General features: G+C 41.7%; 1 protein-coding gene and 1 long non-coding RNA gene across 2 annotated transcripts in view; one reads left to right on the top strand and one right to left on the bottom strand.

The window, feature by feature from the left end:
• The first annotated feature begins 53 nt into the window (after positions 1-53).
• On the top strand, positions 54-13,022 carry LOC133389961 (uncharacterized). Its single transcript, XR_009764238.1, has 3 exons — positions 54-121; positions 11,073-11,183; positions 12,662-13,022. It is a non-coding gene; the product is annotated as an uncharacterized LOC133389961 (long non-coding RNA).
• A 7,746-nt stretch (positions 13,023-20,768) lies between these two features.
• The window catches only part of LOC133363421 (sodium-coupled monocarboxylate transporter 1-like), a 73,576-nt gene continuing 71,885 nt past the window's right edge, over positions 20,769-22,459 (bottom strand). The window contains exons 13-14 of the mRNA XM_061582833.1: positions 22,066-22,151; positions 20,769-21,089 (exon numbers count right to left, since the gene is read on the bottom strand). Of these exons, the coding sequence (XP_061438817.1) occupies positions 22,070-22,151 (82 nt within the window). The 3' untranslated portion in view covers positions 20,769-21,089; positions 22,066-22,069. The remainder of the gene's footprint in view (positions 21,090-22,065; positions 22,152-22,459) is intronic.

Here is a 22,459-nt window from a genome sequence, read left to right as displayed (position 1 = left end):
TAGAAAGCGAATTTTCAGAATTGGCCCCAGAAGAAACTTCAGAGCAGATTGAAAGTAAACAGCAAAAGCTGTAGTTTCAAAAAAGAGAGAAAATGAAAACTGCAAAAAGAGCTTTTTAAAAGTAAGTGTCGCTGTGTAAAGTTAAAGACTTGCTGCAAAAGTATTAGAATAAGAAGCCTTTTCTAATTTCTTCAAAGAACAATACTTTTTATAAGTATGGGATAGAAAAATAAAGACAAGAAAATGCTACAAAAGGGACTGTAAAAATTAATATGAGCAACTACTTGAAAAAACAATCAGAACAGCAGCAAATGTTAGCTTCTTTCAAGAGCAATCAGGCTCTAGAATCCCTGAGGAACAAAACAAATTTAGAGAGGAAAAGAGCACTACGCATAGCCCATTCTCAAAAAGCACAAATAGGAAAAAGTTTTTTTCTTAAAGAGGCAGTCAATATTAAAAGTGAGTAAGTAGTTTCCGGGGGAGGGGCATCATTTGCCCCATAAACCTGAGCAATCTGTGTTGTAGAGCACATGGATGAGGAAAAAAACCATGCGCCTTTAAACAGAGACAATGAAGGTCTTTTGTTACATTTTACAAATAATATGGTAGGGTAAATGTTAACCCCTTTGCTGTTCAGTAACTGAGAAGCAAAATATCCACCATAAAAGAGTTTCAAATGGAAGCTCAAACTACCTATCTGGATGAGTAGCACTTTATTTAGAGCTTGATTTCAAGTGTAGCCAAAATTATACAGAGCTGTAGATGAAAACGAAAACGAAAACAAACAAAATTTAGGAACTGTAGATCTTATTGTGAACTCAGGCAATGAATAGAAGGAAAAGGATGAAAGTTGTAAACAAGGATTTAAATGAAGGAGGCCTATTTTCTTAGGTTTCAGAAAGAGAAGTGGATTCAGACATTTTAACAGAAGTATTTCATGATAATTTTGTAACAGCAGGGCAGGACTTGAAAGGAGAAGTTTTCACTTGCAGTGGAACATCCCAGAGAATAACAAATTAAAATCAAATAGAGGGACTTTATCAAAAAAAACTTGTCAGAAGTCCAGAATATAACACCAAAAGATTTGAAAGATGTGATATGCTAAAATTATGTGGCTATACGGTCACTCAAATTGCATTATCAAAAGTGATATCTGAACACCTAAAGAAATACAGCCATTATAGTATCTGGAATTTTTCAATGACATCCACAAACCTCTGAAAGATATTCTGGCAGGACCTGAAGTAACCATAAATCATAAAGAAATATGTTTACAGACTTTTGACTGCAAAGACCCCAGGAAAGTCAGTAGATGTCTTTCTGGAAGAAAGAAAATTAATTAACCAATTTGAGGTATTATATTGATCAAAAATTATTGCATTGGGTGACAACTATCCCCCTGTTGGAGAACAAACTGAAAATAACGACTTGCTTGTAAAGAATAAAACACAGAAGAATATGTTGAGACTGTTGTAAAATCACACAGAGACTAAAAACTATCAAGAAGAGGAAGGAGGAGGTGACACGGGTGCTGCAACAGGATCAGAGATGAAGGCCTCAAGAGATTGGCTCAGACAGAAAATGGAGGCACATGAGAGTAGCATCACAATGGAGACAACTGCTAGGTTATCTACATCAGGAGTGTTTTCTTTAGCACCACCAGTATTTGATGAGGTTATGAGAGAAGAACTGTGGAAGAAGGTTTGGAAAAAGAAAGAGTACAGTAGGGCCCCCCTCATATGGCAGGTTACATTCCAGACCCCCGCTGTAAAGCGAAAACCACTGTAAAGCGGAACTCATTGAATAGAATGGCACACAATGCCCAAAAACCGCCGTAAAAGCGGAACAAGCACCGTATGAGTGGGGCTTTAGTCTATTTGCATCTAATTGAGACTGCTATATTAGTGAATCGCTGTAAAGTGAAGCGCCGTAAAGCGGGGCCCTACTGTATACCAAAGATCCTTTGAAGAAGTAGCAGGTCAAAAGAAAAATAGGAAACTATACAACCACGAAAAAAATCCAACATGGATTTTTACATTCTGCCATGTTAAATTGAAAATACCCCCCATGCCATTCTGCTGCTTCCCATAAGCTCATTTCAAACCAAAATCTTACCAAATTTATATGCCTGAACTCAGAAACGCTTGCTTAACAATGCTGTATGTTTTCATGGTGATACACAAAACAGTCAGAAATAATCCAGTTCAAAGTCTAAAACAAGAGTAAAATAATCTAGACCCCTGTTGGATTTTTTTCTGTCAGTGGTCTCATAAACTGTTAAAATTAATTAAAAATCAGCCATGTTCACAGAGTACATGTAATCCTATTACTGACCTTGCCCTATACTCTGACCTTCATCTTCTGCAGTTTAAAAATTAAAAAATGCATGGCTGATTTTTAATTTAAGAAAATTAACATTGAAGTCTGTGATAGTGTAGGCATGCTTAGTAAGAACCAACCGTCAGTGTTCTAAAAGCCAGACTAACAGCTGTTCAGCTTGGCTATTCAGGGGGCCACACCCACACCAGACATTTATTCCACTTTAAACAATCATGGCTTCCCTCAAAGAATCCTGGAAAGTGTAGTTTGTGAAGGGTGCTGAGAGTTGTTAGGATACTCCTATTCTGCTGGCAGAGCTCCAGTGGCCAGAGTGGTTCAACAGTCAGCCCTTTTCCCCAGAGAATTCTGGGGATTGTAGTTCTGTGAGGGGAATAACAGTCTCCTAACAGGATTCTTTGGGGGAAGCCATGACTGTTTAAAGTAGAATAAATGTCTGGTGTGGACGTGGCCAGGTACAGCTTAAATTTGGTTGGGAGACTACATGTGTCTGCAGTAGAATAAAAAGGTGGGCAAAACCCCAGAAAATAATGATACTGTTAAAAATGTTTTCCTTTTATATTTATTATTTATTTATTGGATTTCTAAACCACCCAACTAGCAAAAGCTCTCTGGGCGGTGAACAACAAAAAAATACAAATACATCTCATAAAAGGAAAGGAAAAGGGCTTTCCCTCTGACCAGTGCCCACCTACCCAATCTCTTCCCCTCCCTGCCCCTCACCCAGGTCTTTCCCCTATCCTAAGCATGATTGCAGAGGGGTAAATCCCATTGAACTCAATGAACATACAAATGATCAAACCTGCCCTCCCCTCCTCCTCTCCCCATCCCCTCCCTCCTGCCCATCCCCTTTCCCCTCCTGCCTCCTTCTGCTCCCTCTCCCCTTCCCTTCTTATCTCTCCCCTGCCCTCCATTTGCCCTCTCCCTTTCCCCTCCCTTCCTTCCCCCTCTCCTCTCCCCTCATCCTCCTCTCCTCCCTACTCCAGCCCTCCTTCCCCCCTTCCTGCCCCTTCTACTCTAGCCCTCCCTACTCCAGCTCCCCTCCCTCCCCTGTAGGGTTGCCAGGTCTCCGGTTTTTGCCCAGACACTTTGGATTTTTGGAGTGCTCTCCGGGTCTCTGGGTGAGTAACCTTAATCTCCGGACTCTCAGATTTCATTTTTTAAAAAATTAAGTTTCTAGGTGGTCTGGTTCACGAGATATATTGTACACCAAAACATCAGCTGCCCCCCCCAACTTCAGTTAAATGAGCTCATAGCTAGCTGCTCTAATCCCGCCCTTTCAGGTTTGTAGCCAATAAGTGAAGTCAGGGTTGTGATTGACAAGGCAGTAGCTAGACTTCTTTGCAAGTCAGAAAACTTGTTTTTTTCTGCTTTTCTGAAAATCTCATAAATTCAGTAAGCATATAGCTTTCAGTCTTTTTCTCTCTTGTGTGCAGGAGTCAAACAAGTTTAAATTTTCTTGTTTGAAGAGGGCAGTGTTTTGAAAATCTTCCCAATATGAAGCTTTAATCCAGTACTTGCTCTTCTGGGAGTAAAGCTGCAATACTAATCCCTCATACCCTGAGTAAACCCCATTTAACTCAATAGGACTTACTTTGAGTAGACATGGTTAGGATTGAGCTGAAAATTGATGGGACTTTTGAGTGAACATAACAGAGAATTATGTTTGTGCTGAAAATCTTTCCCCCTCCAATCCTATTTTTTTATGCAATTAGGCACAATTTACGTAGGTATCACTGCTTTTATTATGTTGGAAACTAATACTGATTATTTTTTTTAAGTGTTCTGCAATAACCATCTGGTTTTGACAATAAACTATTATATGGGGTGTATGTATTTTTACATCTCTAGTGTGTGTGTATGGAGTCTTTCCAACAACTCTGTGAGGTAACGTTGCAGTCTGGAAACCAAGACAGCTCACAATAAGAAATAAATCGCTTTAAAATTCAATAACCAAGTATAAACAGTTGCAAAACAGCTTAAAGTGGCATGATTCTGAATTTTGGGTTGGGTGAATGAAGTTCCTTATCACTTGAGGTTGCAATTCTGTGCATGTTTCCCTATTTGAGTAAGCCCCATTGAATAGCTTGGAGCTTGCTTCTGAGTAAACAAGTGTAGGATTGCACTATAAATATCATTACAGGTTGTGTAAATAATAAACATATTTGATAGTCATGCTTATATAAATATTTCTTCATACTATGTCCCAATAAGTATCTGATTTCACACTATGGTTGTACATGATTATTCCATCTAGATTTTAAGTGATAATTTGAAACGAATGCTGATGAAAGTTAAAGAGGAAAGCACAAAAGCAGGACTACAGCTGTACGTCAAAAAAGACTAAAGTAATGACAACAGAAGATTTATGTAACTTTACAGTTGGCAATGAGGACATTGTACTTGTCAAGGATTATCAATGCCTTGGCACAGTCATTAACTAAAATGGAGACAATAGTCAAGAAATCAGAAGAAGGCTAGGACTCAGGAGGGCAGCTATGAGAGAACTAGAAAAGGTCCTCAAATGCAAAGATGTATCACTGAACACCAACGTCAGAATCATTCAGACCATGGGATTTCTGATCTCTATGTATGGATGTGAAAGTTGGACAGTAAAAATGGCAGATAAGAGAAAAATCAACTCATTTGAAATGTGGTGCTGGAGGAGAGCTTTGCGGATACCATGGACTGCGAAAAAGACAAATAGGTGTTAGAACAAATTAAACCAGAACTATCACTAGAAGCTAAAATGATGAAACTGAGGTTATCATACTTTGGACACATCATGAGAAGACATGATTCATTAGAAAATATAATAATGCTGGGGAAAACAGAAGGGAGTAGAAAAAGAGGAAGGCCAAAGAAGAGATGGATAGATTCCATAAAGGAAGCCACAGACCTGAACTTACAAGATCTGAACAGGGTGGTGCATGACAGATGCTCTTGGAGGTCGTTGATTCATAGGGTCGCCATAAGTCATAGTCGACTTGGAGGCACATAACAACAACAAAACATTTTAAGTGTGCCCTTCTTCCTTGGAGTGGTCATGGTTCCCCTCTGTTGTTTTCATCCTGAGGGGCAGATTAGGCTGAGAGATGGTGAGTAGCCCATGGTCACTCAGTAAATTTTATAGCTCATTTCCATTTAAAAAAATTAATTAAAATGATTTACATGAAGGCAAAGTAGATCCACACAATACATTTAAAGCACATCCAACTTGCATTTAAAGCACATGGCTTCCCCTAAAGAATCCTCGGAAGTGTAGTTTCCATCTCACAGTTATAGTTCCCACCACCCTTAACAAACTACAGTTCCCATGATTCTGTGCTGTGATTCATGTGCTTCAAATATGTGTTGCATGTGCTTTAAATGAATTGTGTGGATCTGTACTAGGTATGATGTGCATTCATTAGTGTACTAAAAAGAACAATTTTAAAAGGTATTTTTTTTAAAATGGGAAGGGTAGTAGCTCAGTGGTAGGGCATATATGCTTTGCATGCAAAGGTCCAAAATTCAATTTCTGGAAAAGAGTATTGCCTGAAATCCTGGCAGTACTCAGCTAGATAGCACCAAATGGTCTGAGTAGGTATAAGGCAGATCCCTTTGTTCCTAAAAATGGAAAGAGACCCAAGGCCACAATGACTCTAAAATTTATTTATGTATTTTATTTACAGCATTTATATACCACTTTATTGTAAAAAATCTCAAAGCGGTTTATAGAAGGAATTAAAACTACATTTATTGGCAAAAACAGACAGTTATTTAAAAACATTCAAAATACTAAAACCAGCAATGAGTTAAAAACAAAAACACAATAGCTTCTACATGCCTGGGTAGGCTAAACAAACATGTTTTTAGCAGGTGCTGAAAATAGTACAATGAAGACATCTTCCTAATGCCAATAGGCAGTGAGTTCCAAAGCATAGGTGTTGCCACACTAAAGGACTGATTTCTTACAAGAGCAGAACAAGTACTATGTGGCACCCGTAACATGTAAAGCACACCTTGAACTTGGCCTGGTAGCAAATCAGCAACCAGTGCAGATTTCAGAGCACAGGTATTATGTGCTTATAGGGTGTCACTCATGTCAACAATCATGCCACAGCATTCTGCACTAACTGCAGCCCCCAGGTTAGGTTGTGCTTCATAGGGATTTCTGTGACCTTGGCTGACTGTCTGCAAGGATTTTTTTAGTTTTGTGTTTTGGTTAGGGATCCTGACTGGTTGTGGGATGCTGAGTTTTCTGTCTTACTCATTGGAAACTTGTTGTGGTTGGTATTGTCGTGCTGCGGAATGTAGCGTTGCCCAGTGCCAGCCTAAAGGTAATAGCCCAGGTTGCCAGAGACAAGACAGGCCAAGACAGTCAAAAGGTTTAAGAGTCTTTATTGACATAAGTTTAAGCTCCACACGGATTTCCAGCTTCTTCTGCTCCTATCACAACCCCCACACCGCTTTTGGTTTCCCCAGCATTATTTATACACAAATCATGCCCTTGCCAGAAACATCTGCTATCTTGGCCTTGGCACTTCTCTTCTGCTGGATTAACCCCATAATAGCTGGTTCTTCACGGTCTTTATGGAAACTTCCACATCACACTTTCCTGAGTGGTCCAACAGGTATGGTATTGCACTTAGGAAATTATCACTGCCTTTTGTTTTTCTTTTTCTATTTGCATTTCATTTACCTTTAACCTCACTCCCTTGCATCCATAGAAGCAACAACAGTGGTTCCATGCACTCTGCTCAATCCCCTTAAACCCACTGATGATGCACCTTATTGTTTGCATGACGGTTTGTTTCTTGCCCAATAGTGGTAAAAGAGAATTCACATACTAGGAAGTGTGGCTGCAACTTTTGTTGTTCCCAAGCTGCTGCCTATGAAGATAGACCAAACTTATGTGTGTTTTCTCTCTGTCAATTATTATTAACTGGAATTAAGTTGGCTGTCAAAGTGACTTTATAGCAGCCCACAGGATAGACAGAAAAGAGTAGAGAATTTTCTTACTCTTACTCATTTCTCAGTCCTCTTTTTGAAGTGAAGGGACAAATCTGTAAAGAAATCTGGAGCAGCCATGTTAAAAGGCAGGGGCAGGGCATTCCAGGCAGGGGGTTGCCAACCCTGCTTGGATATGGATATGTTTGCAGAGGATCCCTAGTCAAGCTTTACCAACAACACAATCAAAACCATATCTACTGAGAAGTCCTATTGAGTTCTGTGGGGCTTAGTCCCTTAGTAAGTGTGTTTAGAATTAAAGCCTTCAGGGCATCCATCTTTACTCCTGAGTTCTCCCATCTAACATCTCCCTAGGCTCCTTTTTTCCTACAATGGCCTTCTGATGACTGGCCTGGCCTGAGGGCACTTAAAGCCTTCTTGCCAGAAGCAAGTTGGCTAGATTAAATGTTCCCTACCCAGGCTTCATCTTTTAGCTAAGATTTCTATCTTAATTTCCAATCAGAGAAATGTTTCTGTTTGAATTGTATGCGCCAAGCAATTGTGGTTTATGCTTAATGTATTACAATTAATGACATCACTAGGGCCCACACCTGTGACATCACTTGGGCCCGCCCCATAACATCACTCAGGTCTGCCCCTGTGACATCACTAGGGCTCGCCCCCAAATCTCAGGGTTTGGGATGCTTCTGGCCTGGCAACCCTACTCCCCTGTGGTGAGTTTCATCTATCCTAAGCATGATTGCACAAGAGTAAATCCCATTGAACTCAATATGCATCCAAATGATCAAGCCTCCCCCTATCCTCCCCCCTCCCTATCCCACCTGCTTGCATCCTGCCTCCTCTCCACTTCCCTCCCTCCTCCCCCATCCCACTACTCCCCCTTTTCACCTATCCTAAGCATAGCAGTGGAGTAAATCCCATTGACCTCAATTAGCATGCAAATGATCAATCCATTTTCAGCAAACTTGCGCAGGATCCCATTTGAAACTTGGTTTTAGATTGTGTAGTTTTTATATGCTTGTTGTATCAGATTCTGTAATTTTATTGTATTTTATGTTAACCGCCCAGAGAGCTATTGCTAGTCGGGCTGTATATAAGTTTAAGAAATAAATAAATAAATAAATAAATTTCTTATCTCCCAGATATAGCAAAAGAGGAGAACATTTCAAGGAGATTACTACTATAAAATAATCTTCATTCCCTGATTGGTGTACAGGAGGACTCCAGGCAACAAGTTATGGGGAAGGGTCATAGCTCTGTAGTAGAGCATCTGCTTTGCATGGAGAAGGTCTCAGTTTCAATCTCGGGCATCTCCAGTGAGAGACTCCTGCCTGAAATCCTGGAGAGCCACTGGCAGTCAGTATAGACAGTACTGAGCTAGATGGACCAGTGGTCTGATTCAGTATAAGGCGGCTTCCTGTGTTCCTATATTCCCCACCATTAGGACAGGAGAGTCAGAAAGACTAATACAGCCAGTTCCTTTGATTCCAGCCCTGGTTCATTTCACTGTCTTTCCTAGGTTACAGCATGCAGTCAGCTTTCTAGCTCCTGGTACTCTGAATTGTTTTTCTACATTGTTTCAAGCTTTGACTCAGTTGCCTCTACCTCTTTTTTTGCTGCCAGCTCCTCTTTTTATTAACCACTTTTATTTATAAAAATATAAAAATACAGTAAGCCTCTTCGCTTCCAGTTGTTTTCCCTTTCAGCTAATCTCCATTCTTTCTTGATCTCTCTCCTCCTTCTGCCCTATATGACTTCAGCAGGGAAGTCTAGTCTGCCTCCTACTGGGCAAAGCAAAAAATGTATCAAACTGGTGCATCTAAAACTGTGGGCCCCCTCAGCAGCCACAGATACTGTGTAAGCTTCCACCAGCTAGCATTAGCTGTGAGTCATTCCCAGAGCCATAGGAGACAACACTACAACTCTCACCACCCAGGGTGACATACAGGTATTGCTGTGGCCTTCAAGTGCTTTTTGGGATAGCCCACCACTCCAGAGTCCAGAGGGAAGATGGAGGGATAGGAGAACTGGACTGGTTCCTACTTTTTCTCTGGAGCATCAAGTTCTGCTAGTGCCATCATGGATTGAGGAGCTGCTTCTGATGACCTCCTCTAGCCATCAGAGAACCTCATCATCATCATCATCATTCTTTATTGCGGTCAACGACCCAACAAATGGATAAAATTTACAAAGAATGCATCAATTAAAATAAAATTTACATTCAAATACTAGAGTGGCACTAAATCAACTACAAGAGAGGTTAAGAGTAAATGACGGTCGTTTGCTCTGAGCTGCATTAAAATATTTAGCCACAGCAATCAAATGGGGACTATCATTGCCGGCTAGCAACCATGTCATCCACTGGTCTAGGGATCTGTGAGGGTGCTTTTGTATGAGGGGAGTAATATATCGGTCCCTTTCCTCAGCGTATAATGGGCAATCAAAGAGAACGTGAGCAAGTGTTTCTACATGTCCTTCTTTACACAGACAAAGGCGTTGTGCTAGTGGAATCCCCTTAAATCTGCCCTCCAGTAGGACTGACTCTAGGCAGTTGAAACGGGCCTTAGAGAAGGCTGCTCTGTATTTAGGATTTGTTAAGATGTCTAAATAGGGAGCATGTTTTCGAAAGTTAACATTCAGATTGTGTTGGAGGGGGGAGCAGACTTTAGCTGCAGCTTGCATTGTGGATTGACTGTCAATGTCCTTAAGCCGGGACCTGATAATCTGCCTAGCCTTACTGGGATCTTGGGAGGCGAGAAATTCTATGGATAGGCCTAGATAAGGAAGCTTTTCTAGAAAGCATTTCATCCAGGTGGAGAGGTACCGATCTTCCCCAAGGAGCGACAGGAAGCCTGACGGACGTACAAAAGTAATTTGGATCCAGAGATTGAAGGCAAGGGACCAAGCTCGGCATTCGACCGAGCTGGATCCCGCCTCTACTCTCAAAACAGCATTTAGCACACAATTAGGGACTCCAAAGATCCGTCGGAGAAAGTAAGACAATACTGATTCAACCGAAAGATTGAAAGCATGTACCCAAAGTTGGACACCATACAGTAATTGGGGTAGTATTTTAGCTCTAAACACCTGGATGGCTGCCAGTATGTATTGTCCCCCGTTTTTATAGAAGTAGCATATAATACTCTTCATTGCTGTCCGTGCCGTCACAACTGACGCATGTATGTGTGGCACCCAGGAAAGGGAGGAATGAAATACAATGCCTAGATATTTATAGGATCTAACTTGCTCAATAATATGTCCATTTATTTTCCATACAGGGGTTAAAGAGGATTTTGCAAATGCTAGGATTTTGGTTTTGGAGAAATTAATTGTGAGGGAATTCTCTGAGCAGTAGGTCATGAAAATCCTAATCAGGCGTTTAAGGCCAACTTTAGAAAAAGAGAGCAGAGCCGCATCATCCGCATAGAGCAGGATGGGACAGCTCTTTCCTCCAATTTTGGGTGGGTGTAGGTCCGGCGAGAGGCATTTGGGAGCCAAATCATTCAGAAAAAAATTGAAGAGGAGAGGGACCAGCACACATCCCTGTCTGACCCCTCTTGACGTAGTAATTGATTGGAGAGGTCTCCCTTAGGGCCGCAACGGACCCAGAGGGAAGTATTAAAATGCAAATTGCGTATCAAAAACAGCAGCCTCCTGTCAATAGATGTTTTAGCCAATTTGGCCCACAGAATATCCCTCGGAATAGAATCGAACGCCGACTTCAAATCAATGAAGGCAACGTATAGGCCACTCCCTACCTGGTTTCTGTATTTTTCGGCTAGGTGATTTAATAGAAGGCAGTGGTCCATTACCGATCTGCCGCTCCTGAGGCCTGTCTGTTCCCATCCCATCACGTTTTCCTCCTCCATCCAGTTGGACAGTTTCCTCTTAAGGTAAGTGGCGTAAAGCTTGCCAATCACCGAAAGTAGGCTAATAGGTCTATAGCTGGCGGGCTCATTCCTAGGTCCTTTCTTATAGATAGGAACAACAATGGCTTCCTTCCAAGACTGTGGGAAGTGTCCTTTGTTATTAATCAAGGTGAAAAGGTTGGTCAAAATGGGTGCCCACCAGTCTGGATATGATTTTAAAATCTCTGGGGGAAGATTGTCACCACCAGGTGCTTTAGCCGGTCTTAGATTTTTGATCAAGTCAATTATTTCTGTCTGTGAGACCGGTGGCCATGTAGAAAGAGGTTCATAATTATCTGCTGGAGGGAGCACTGGGAGGGGATGCTGCAGATCCTTTTGGTAGTCCGCAAAATGTTGCTCCCAAACACTGGGGAGGATATTACAAGGGGCTGAATTGAAGGGTCTGGCAGCGCCATTGACTAATGACCAAAATCTTTTGGGATTTTTATCTTGGGCTGCTTGTCTCAGGGATTCCCACTCTTTGTGTAGCGCTAGCCGTTTTTTAGTAACTATAAGAGCCTTATAGTCCCGCTTGGTCGTGTAATAAGCCTCAGGCAAGGCTTTGGCATTTTGGTGGCGATAACGAATATATATCTTTTTTAGTTGTCTCTTTAGGTCTAAACATTCTTGGTCATACCATCTGTGTGGGCCTGAGTGGGCATTTACTCGTCTAGGAGTGTTATTAGGTACTAATAATGGTTGAAATATCTCAACCAAGGAATCAAATATATTTAGTGTTTGGGGAAGATTGGGGGAGTTCTCAAGAGACTCCTGTAAGGTCTTCGCCAGGGGAGATGTTATAAATTCCGCTATTTTGGAGGCAACTGTCTGAGTCCATATAGGGCGTTTATATTGGAGCAAGTGGTTGACAGCTTTTTGGGATAGCCCACCACTCCAGAGTCCAGAGGGAAGATGGAGGGATAGGAGAACTGGACTGGTTCCTACTTTTTCTCTGGAGCATCAAGCTCTGCTAGTGCCATCATGGATTGAGGAGCTGCTTCTGATGACCTCCTCTAGCCATCAGAGAACCCCTAATCAGCATCATAACTTCTTGGATCAACATAAAGCATCTATGAATCTTGCCGCCCTGGGCTCCTGCTGGAAGGAAGGGCGGGGTATAAATAAAAGAATAAATAAATAAATAAATAAAATGAATCCTGGCGGACCACTTAGTGATTTTTCTGCCCTTTGTAGCAATTGTAATCCATAGATGCTGTATGATTTTTAATTGTATTTTTTTGCTTTTATTTCTTACATATTGTTATAATCTGAATTTCATAGAATTCAGTTTGTTAAAATAAAATATAAGAAGCAATAAAAATGCAATTAAAAATAATATGAATATTTAATGTGATGGACATGCCATCTCCTGTCTTCAGACACAAATCAACATGAAGGGGAGTGATCAGAAACTAGCCTCATGTTTATTTAATTCTGATTATTTTCTCTCTATACTTTCCAAGGTTCTCTCCTCCTCAGGCCTTCAGACAGTAGCTCCAAAGGCCACCCAGCTTCCAGATGAGCCACAGTGGCAAGCTCTCTACTGCCTGTCTCAGTCCCTGAGATCAACCACAGCATCTTTTCAACAATATTAAGAGTGAAACCCTAAGCTTGTTGACTGAGAATTTATATGCCCAATTATGTTTAGGGTTGCAGCAAAGTGTCCCAGAATTCTACAGTATGAACAAGTCAGAAAGACTTTCCTAATAGCTGCTCTGTTTATTTTTTCTTCAAGGTTTCCTAGACCCTAAATGTGATTTTTGTAACCAGTTCAAAAAACATTTTCCTTTGGGTGGGCATTTGGTCTCCATGATGAGCTGGGAAGTTAATGGAAAATATAAAATTCAGTAAAGTTGGTTATCTTTCCTAGTTTCAAGAGAGCTTTATGTTTTCAGGATGAACTAATAACTCCAAGCTTACAAGGTATGTGATCTTCTGAATGCTTTTTGTCAGGGAGATACATGTAATAGTTTCCTATTGTTGTTGTTGCCACTTGAATCTGTGAATTTGATCAAAGGCACAGCTGCAGGTAGAAATGCTGTTTTTCCTCTTGCCTCAGCTCACCTCCAACAAACTTCCTTTTCCACTAGGGTTGGGCGACGATGTCAATTTTGGTTTCTCTCCATTTCTTATTATTCCAATCTTAAGTTCAGTCTCCCACATTTCCATGTGCATCTTTTTTTTTATTTCATCCTTTAGAGGAAATGTTTGTACACCTACAAACCTGAGCATGCATGGGGATTTACATTTTTTTTAAAATAAATGTTTCTGCACTCTTCCAAAAAAGCATGCAAAAAGCAAATGACCATTATGGACCAATCACTGAAAAGGGGTAAACTTAGGGGAGTGGCCAATGCTCAAGCGATTTGGGGGGGGAAAGCCCACATGTATGGATGCTTGAAAACCAGATTTTCACAATACTAATACAACCACAAACAGGAAATGTATGGATCTCGAGGCCACCAACCAAATATGGAAAACGTGGATTTGGGGTTAGGTATGGATGGGCCCACAGACTCCTCTAGACCCAATAAAATATAGCATAATACAAAATGTAGCAGTCAAAACTAATCTGTCCTCCTCACCTGTGTCAATGGCTGCTTTGTGTGGCTCTTCTGTTTTCGTATCTTTTACAATATAGACAAGAAAGAACTTCTTAATTCCAGTAACTCAGAGCCAAGCTAGATGTTACTTGGCAGACGGTGCAATTTTTAAAAAAATGAAAAGCATTTCTAGGAAATGGCAAATTGGAAGGATGGTTTAGGAGATACTGCTTAACTCTTTTTAGTCCTGTGTCAAGAAAGTTTTTTGTAGGACAAACTAGGAAAAACATCTATGGACAGAAGATTGTTGTTTCTTGTACATAATTTGTATACTCAAACAAGCCTTCAATTTCTCTGTGGTCAGCAGGGCCATCTGTCACATCAGATCATGACAAATAGGGGTGCAAAACAGGGATGTATTCTGGCCCAATTTTTATTTATTTCTGAATGATTTGGTGTCATCACTACTGATGGCAGAAGGACACCCCCGAACCTTGGTGTAAGATCTCATTGTTAAACACAGATGAAGCTGTGATACTGCCTTTAACCCAACTGGTTCTAACGCGACAATTACAGGTCTTCTCAGATTATTGTGGTAAAAACTCATTGATTATAAATTTTACAAAAACTGAAATTATGATTTTCTCTAAAACATGGAAAGGTTTCATTGAACATTAAGGGGAAATACTTTGGGACAGGTTAAAAATATAAGTATCTGGGACTCTATTTTCAATAATAAGGAGAACTCAAAAATATAAATATGCACTTGCATCTGCAACTCTTCATTTTTATTATAAAGGTGACTGCCACATTCCTCCAGCTCTCAGGACATTCAAAGCCAAGCCACTGGCTCAATTATAAAAATGCCTATATAAATTGAGATGTCTAATTCTACTGTAGAAAAAGCTCAGGCATTTTTCTTGCATTGTATTCTGGGACTAGGATATGCAGCCATGTGTCTGGAAACTGGTGTAAGATTTGTGGAAACCAAGAGTGTGGTCCAGACGCTAAAATATTTGTTACAGCTTCATTCTGTTCCATCAGTACCTAGCTTTCTACATATAATTTTACATAAAATTAGTTCAAGAGGTATCTTGTTTGAATCCCTTCTAACAACAAGCTTTCCAACCAGGGCCGGCACCAAAGGGCAGCTAGGTTGGGCCCTAGCAGAGGGCCTCTGCAGCACAGAGGGGCCCCTGAAGGGGCCCTCCTTAGAGTGTGGGGGTACTCCCGACTCAACTCCTGACCCTGCTGCAGATTGCAGAGACGGAGCTCCCAGCCCCCCCTACAGACCATGCAGCCCACAGTGCCTGCCCATTCCATCTACTTCTCCCTTTCTGGGAATTCCTGGCATGCTATGCACACAGCTGCTATCTGTCAGGATGCAGGATTGGGGCCCTGATGTTTCAGAAGATGAGGAGAGGGAGGGGGTCATTTGGCCAGAGCCGTGTGAAGAAGAAGCAGAAGAGGGGGAGGGAATCTCCGAGATAGAACTGTCTGGGAGCGAGGACCTTGAATGTCCAACAGGCATAGATTCTTACCGTGAGCTTCCCACGACTCCTTCCCCTCTGGGCTTGGAGAAGTTGGAGAAGAAGGGAGGGCAAGGGGGAATCCAACCCCCTCCTGATCCAGGAAAAAGCAAGGAGAAGCAGCCAGATGGTTTAAGCATTGCCCCCCCGCTTTCCCCCATACCTGAGTCAGATTTCTCAGAAGGGGAGGGGGCATTGGCACCCCCTTCACCACATACAAGGAGACAGCAAAAGAGGCGGCAAAAGAAGGGGGAGAGGCGGGGTATGGATGAGGGCACTTTGAGGCGGAGTGAGAGAATTCGCGCTCGATTGCCCCCTTCTTAAGGGACGGCAGGAATAGTGATTCCTTGTTCTGTCAACTCTCTTCTATGTTGCAAGTTATGTTTTGTAATTGAAGTTCATGAGACGGCGCAGTCTTTGCCTGGATATTACTTTAATAATAACTGAATTGCTTTCACCAATTGGTCTGGTTCCTGAGCCCCAACCTGGACACAACACTATCAACCATGATGGCAGCAGAGGCTTTTCTAAGGGGCTAATGCCCCTACCACCATCTTGATTGATGGCGGGCATGTGTGTGCACGCAGCATAGCATGTGTGCATGCCATCAACAAAGATGGCAGCGGGGGTATCAGCCCCTTAGAGAAGCCTTTGCCGCCATCTTGGTTGATGGTAGCGACCTGCACACCCAGCACTCAGGGCTTTCACAGAAAGAGAGAAGAGGTAAGTGGAGCGGTCCTAGGGGGCTGGGAGCAGGAGCCCCAGTGCAGTCATGCCTGGTGCCAGCTGTGTTTCCAAGTTCTGACCCAATAATTATATTTAAAAACAAGAACTATATTATTTGGCTAACAGAACTTGCCAGCCACCATGGCCCATATGAGTCTGCTCAGTTATGGTATTTCACCTTCTTACATGATTTCTGTTAAGAATATAATGCTCATAGAGAATTTATACTTGCAAGATTTAAAATGTTTTACCAACAGCAGCACTCCAGGGCAGATGTTTGCAAATTCTATTTCCAAATAGACTGTGCCAATGTAAGCCAGGAGTCCCTGAAACTCTGGCACATGTTCTCTTATATTATAACTTCAATTCCAATTTGAGATGTCATATAATTTACCCAGATTCTGAATAGTTTGTCAGGGCATGAGGATTACAGACAGAACTTGGAAGTAATTCATTACAAGTAACGAATTACTTGTAATTCATTACTTTTTTGAGGAACGAGTGGGTAATTCCTTTACATTTTGTCTGTAATTGAACTAGGAGTAATTTTATTACTTTTGTGGAGTAATTGTAATGTTTCCAGCATTATTTTTTGGCATTACTTGGGGGGGGAAGTAGGGGAAGTCTTCTGCTCCTCTGATTTGTGGATGAAAATCATGTGCCTCAAACTGGGCTTCTGTGCAGTGTTGCTTTTCCCTCATGCTCTGTGGGTGGGTAGGAGACGACGAGGGAGGTGGTGGAGGGCGAGACGGGGTGGAGTGGAGAAAAAAAATATTTTAAAAAATGGATGGTAGTGGTGAAGAATGCAGTGGAGGGGAAAAGGAGCCGGAGGGCAAGAACATGGATAAAGGAGGAGGAGGAGGAGGAGGCAGCAGCAGAATGGAGATAAAGAACTGTGGAGGTAAAAGATGACAACGCGTGTGTAAAAGATGACAATGTGTGTGTGAGAGAGACAGAGAGCAAATACTGTGTTTGCACTTGGCACACAAAGTGGCCTCCACCATCCGCTGTAGCTATTGTGCTGCATTTGCAGTATTTATTTTTTTTGCATCTCGGGAAAATGTTTGCTTGGGTGAGTGTCCCTTAGTTGGTGGCAGGGCAGGGTCCGGGAGGTGGTGAATAGAGAGAGATTATGCTTGCTGGCTGAGTGGGGGCAGTTACACTTGGTTTGACATGCAAAGATCGGAGTACTGGCCTCTGCCTCCCTCCCCACCTCCCTTACCAGTGGAGAGACCACCACTGGTATTTTATGGATAAAAAGAATTATTCTACTACCTCTGTATGTGTGTGTTTATTTTTAATGTTGTTTTAGCCTACTTAGATGTGCAGCAGCCAAGGCCAGCACGTTGTAGGCGGTTTTTTTAAAAAAGTAACTGAAATGTAATTGTAGTGATTACTTTTGAGAAAAAGTAAAGTAATCCGCTACTTTCGGAGCAATTGTAATTGTAACGGTAGTTACTACTTTTTGGGCCATGTAATTGTAACTGTAATTTATTACTTTTTAAAAGTAATCTTCCAAGCTCTGATTACAGATTGTTTATTGGATAATGTTCCATATATCACTGAACAGGTGGCTAATTTTTTCTAATTGCCACGTGCATAATAAGTCAACTGATTGATTGTATTAGTTAAATTGGAGAAACTATTTTTTGTACTGCTATTTTAATTTGAATGATCTTATGACCACAATAAAGGTATTCACTAACAGGCAAAAAACCTTTGCTATTTAAGAACGTACCTATAGCTCACAGATATTTCTATCAAACTTTAAAAAGCAGGGGAATTGGGCAACTATAGTGAATGCACCAGGGGAGCGGGAGACCTGACCTCCTCTCTGAGACATTGTACTGCCCTACAAATTTGTCAAAATGCAAACACAATTTGGACTGGTCTTTCACAGTCCAATCCACTTGCTGTGTAGCTTGAAAGAATTTGGTAACGTGCCTCTGAGCATATGGTGAGTGGTGGCAATACCTGCCATCTCCAAAGGTGGAGAATTACATTTTCGTATGTTTGTTGGTGTTCTTCTTACTTTGCTTCATTCCTGTGTTACTATTGTTTCTACAGAGAATCTAATATAGAAAAGTTTATTTCTCTCATTATTCATCCTAGAATTTTTATTAATTTCAAAGGCTTTTTATTGGTCAACGACATATGATGGTGAAGGCAGCCTTTTGTGTTTCAAATTGGAGGTTATGTTATATTTCTATTTTGGGTACATTAACAATTGAATCTGAAACTGTAGTTTGATGTGAAATCAGACTGATTACAATATGTTGCTACTTCAGGAATGACTCTAGCTGTTGGAAAAAACAAACCTAGCCTGCCCAAGATGCATGTTTTCAGCCTGCTATGTTTAAACCATTTCATTTAAGGCAAATTTTGCTAGAATATATTTCACCTCCCACTGTTTTATCTTGTGCAAACTGAGACACTCCTGATGTCCACTGGAGACTGAAAGACCAACCCAAATTGTGTTTGCATTTTGACAAATTTGTATGGCAGTCCAATATCTCAGAGAGGTGGTCAGGTCTCCCGCTCCCCTGGTGCATTCACTACAGCTGCCCAATTTCCCTGCTTTTTAAAGTTTGATAAAAATATCTGTGGGCAAGGGTTTTTGCCTATTAGTGAATTTGTCTGCTTTTTAATCTGGGAGGTAAGAAATGGGATACTGTGCAAGTTTGTTGAGAATGGATTGATCATTTGAATGCTTATTGAACTCAGTGGGATTTACTCCCCTGCAATCATGCTTAAGATAAGTGAAACTGACCACAGGGGATGGGGAGGGGAGGAGGAGGGAGGGGAGGAGGGGGAGGAAGGAGGACAGGTTTGATCATTGCATGTTTATTCAGTTCAGTGGGATTTACTCCCGTGCAATCATGCTTAGGATAGGTAAAACTGACAGGAGGGAGGGAGGGACAGCTGGAGTGGGCAGGGAAGGAGGAAGAAGGAAGAGGGGAGGGGAGGAGGAAGGGAGAGGAGAGGGGAAGGAGGGGAAAGGCAGGTCTGATCATTTGCATGCTTATTGAGTTCAATTGGATTTACTCCTATGTAATCATGGTTAAGATAGGTAAAACTGACCATGGGAGAGGAGCAGGGGGAGGGGAGGGGAAGGAGGGGATTAGAAGGGGAGGGGCAAAGGAAGGGACATGAGGGCAGGTTTGATTATTTGCATGCTTATTGAGTTCAATGGTATTTTCTCCTGTGCAGTCATGCTTAAGATAGGTAAAACTGACCATGGGGAGTAGGAGGGGGAGGGGGAAGGAGGGGACGGAGGGGGAGGGGAGGGAAGGGGTAAGAGGGAGGGGATAGGAGGGAGGAGAAGGGAGGGTGGGTTTGATCAGTTGCATACTTTGAGTTCAATGCGATTTATTTCTGTGCAATTGTGTTTGAAAATGGAAATGGACTACCTTCAAGTCGATCCCAAGTTATGGCGACCCTATGAATAGGGTTTTCATTGTAAACAGTATTCAGAGGTGGTTTTACCATTGCCTTCCTCTGAGGCTGAAAGGCAGTGACTGGCCCAAGGTCATCCTGTGTGCTTCATGGCTGTGTGGGGTCTCCCTGGTCATCCAACACTGACCTGGGGAGGGGCAGGGAGGGGAGGAGGGGAGGGGAGGAGATTGGGTGGGTGGGCATTGGGCAAGCCCCTTTCTTTTCCAAAATGAAAACATTGTGAACAGTATCATTGCTTTTCAGGGTTTCCCCCAACTTTTTATTCTATAGCAGGCACATGTAGCCTCCCACCCAACTTTAAACCAAAACTGTCCCTGGCCACATACACAACAGACCTTTATTTCACTTTGGACAGTCATGACTTCTCTCAAAAAATCCTGGGAAGTGTAGTTAGTGAAGAGTGCTGAGAGTTGCTAGGAGATGCCCTGTTCCCCTCACAGACCTTCAATCAGAGCAGCCGACTGTTAAACCACTCTGACCGCTGGAGCTCTCTCAGGGGAGTAGGAGTATTTTCTCAGCACCCTCCACAAACTACACTTCCCAGGATTCTTGAGGGCATCCATGACTGTCTCACGTGGAATCAAAGTCTGGTGTGGGTTTGGCACCCTGATTAGGCAAGCCCAGCAGCTGTGAATCTGGCTTTTAGAACACTGACAGTTGGTTCTTACTGAGCATGCCTGACATCATTCAGTTCCAGCCAAAATTTCTTAAATTAATTAAAAATCAGCCAGGTATTTTTTTAAATTTTAAACTGCAGAAGATGAAGGTCAGAGTATGGGGCAAGATCAGTAACAGGATTACAGGTCCTCTGTGAACATGGCTGATTTTTAATGAATTTCAACAGATTATGAGAGCTCTGACAGAAAAAAGTCCAAAAGGGCTCTGGATTTTTTTTCTTTTTAGACTTTTAGACTTATTCTCTCTGTTTTGTGTATCACCATGAAAATTTAGAGGTTGTTAAGCAAGCATTTCTGAGTTCAGGACTATAAATTTTGTAAGGTTTTGTTTTGAAATGAGCTTATGTGAAGCATCAAAATGGCACGGGAGGTATTTTCAATTTAACATTGCGGAATGTGAAAAATGCATGCTGGCTATAGTATACAGCCACTCTTGTGGCTGTATAGTTAACATTTTATTCTTAGGCGGTGCCCATTGTAATCCCTTGGAATTTACAGAATTTATTGTTTTGACAAAAGTGCCAAATAATCAAACAGTATTTCTTTATATTTATTCATTTCTTCAATAAATTAGGCAGGTATCTGTAAATGACACTTTTAATTTTGATTCATAATAAGTTTTTATCAGATTGTTGCTTTGGCTTAAGTTTTCACAAAACGTGTATTTGAGTTATCAAACTGACGACTGTTCCAAAATTGATTTTTTGAAGAAAAAAACAGAGTTCCCATTTTTAATTACAATTAATAAAAACCAAACATTGCTAGTCTTTTTACTCGATTGCATTCAATGGTGCTCATTTGCATTTTTCCCCCTTGGGATGTTCTTCCCTTCTCTGCCATCGTCTGAAAGTAAGGTACCTTTTATAGTATTGAATATAGACTCTTGCTTCTTCAGCCTTATTCAGAAACCACCTGCTCCATTGGATGAACTCTTGGGTGAACCCTTTCACACAGCTTTACCTATAATTTTAATGGTCATAATTTCATATGGATAAGAAAAGTAAAGCAAAGCATGAACAGTTTATTCTTAGGGTTCTCTTTATTGTGCCTGCAGACCAATGCCAAGTCAACTGGACTAAAGACCTCTGATTTCAATGGGCTTAAATGTAAAAGCTGTGGCCAAAATGTATAATCTTCTACCACTCCCCTCCCTCCCTCCCTCCCTCCCTCCCTCCCTCCCTCTCCCCCTCCCCCCTCTCTCTATATATGTATATATATATGTATATACATAGATTGGGATTACCCTCTGGTTAAGATTTTGTACATGCAAGAGTGTTGTGCAGACAAAAACCTACACCTAACCCTTGTGCATGCACATTTGGCATCAGTTATTGGATCATTTCTACCCATAAAGAGTGATGAGGTGGTGGGAAGATCTTTGGATGGAGCTGGTATTCCACACAAGGATCTTCTGACAAACGAGTCGATATATTTTATGCTTCTAGTGCATGCACAGTGGGGAGGAGAGCCTGGCTGGGAGTCCAGAGTCTGTGAGTTCAAATCCCCACTCATGTCTCCTGGGTGTCAAGGGCCAGCTAAAGATCACGCCCACAGTGAGTGGCTCAGGGGTTACGTGCCCTGCCACCTGTGCAGCCGTGGGCAAGCTCCATAGTCCCAAGGAGCCCAGTTGCCCCCCAGCTGGCAGTTGTGGACAAGGAAGGGGCTGGCTTGTGCAGCTGTGGCAAGCTGAACAGGCCCTAGCCAGCTGGGGAGGACTAGCCTCAGAGGGAGGCAATGGTAAACCCCCTCTGAATACTGCTTACCATGAAAACCCTATTCATAGGGTAGCCTTAAGTCGGGATCGACTTGAAGGCAGTCCAGTGTATGCATACTTGTACAAAATGACTGAGATTAGATTCTGAATTTGTATAAACATAAGGATGTTTAGACTCATGGACACTATCTGCCCATGAAAGACTTACAAAACTATACTTACATACTTAGCTTTCCAAAACACAAAGCTGGCCAGAAAGTCCTCTTTGCCATACAGAAGTCTGCTTTCTACATTTTGTTTTAATCCTCCTAGAAGATAGTTTGATTAACATGATGTCACAGAATGCAATTCATTAAGACTGTTGCAGTTCAGATATTGATATGACTCATTCATATTCACTTATCTTTGGAAATATACTTTCCTCTCAGGACCAAAAACCAAAGATGGAACTGGAATTCAGAAATTGCTCTGTAGCTACTCATTGATCTTATGTCATATCAGGTGAACTGTTATTTTCCAATGACACCTGCTTGCCATTTGTCAAATATGCTAAACTTGTTTCTAGGACTAATATACTAGTTCAGTGTTTCTCAAACAGTGGGCTATAACCCACAAG

Source organism: Rhineura floridana, chromosome 8 (assembly GCF_030035675.1).
Source record: "Rhineura floridana isolate rRhiFlo1 chromosome 8, rRhiFlo1.hap2, whole genome shotgun sequence".
In the NCBI taxonomy this organism is placed as follows: domain Eukaryota; kingdom Metazoa; phylum Chordata; class Lepidosauria; order Squamata; family Rhineuridae; genus Rhineura; species Rhineura floridana.
The sequence above is the reverse complement of the archived record's forward strand: the minus strand, read 5'-3'. Positions and strand labels throughout refer to the sequence as shown.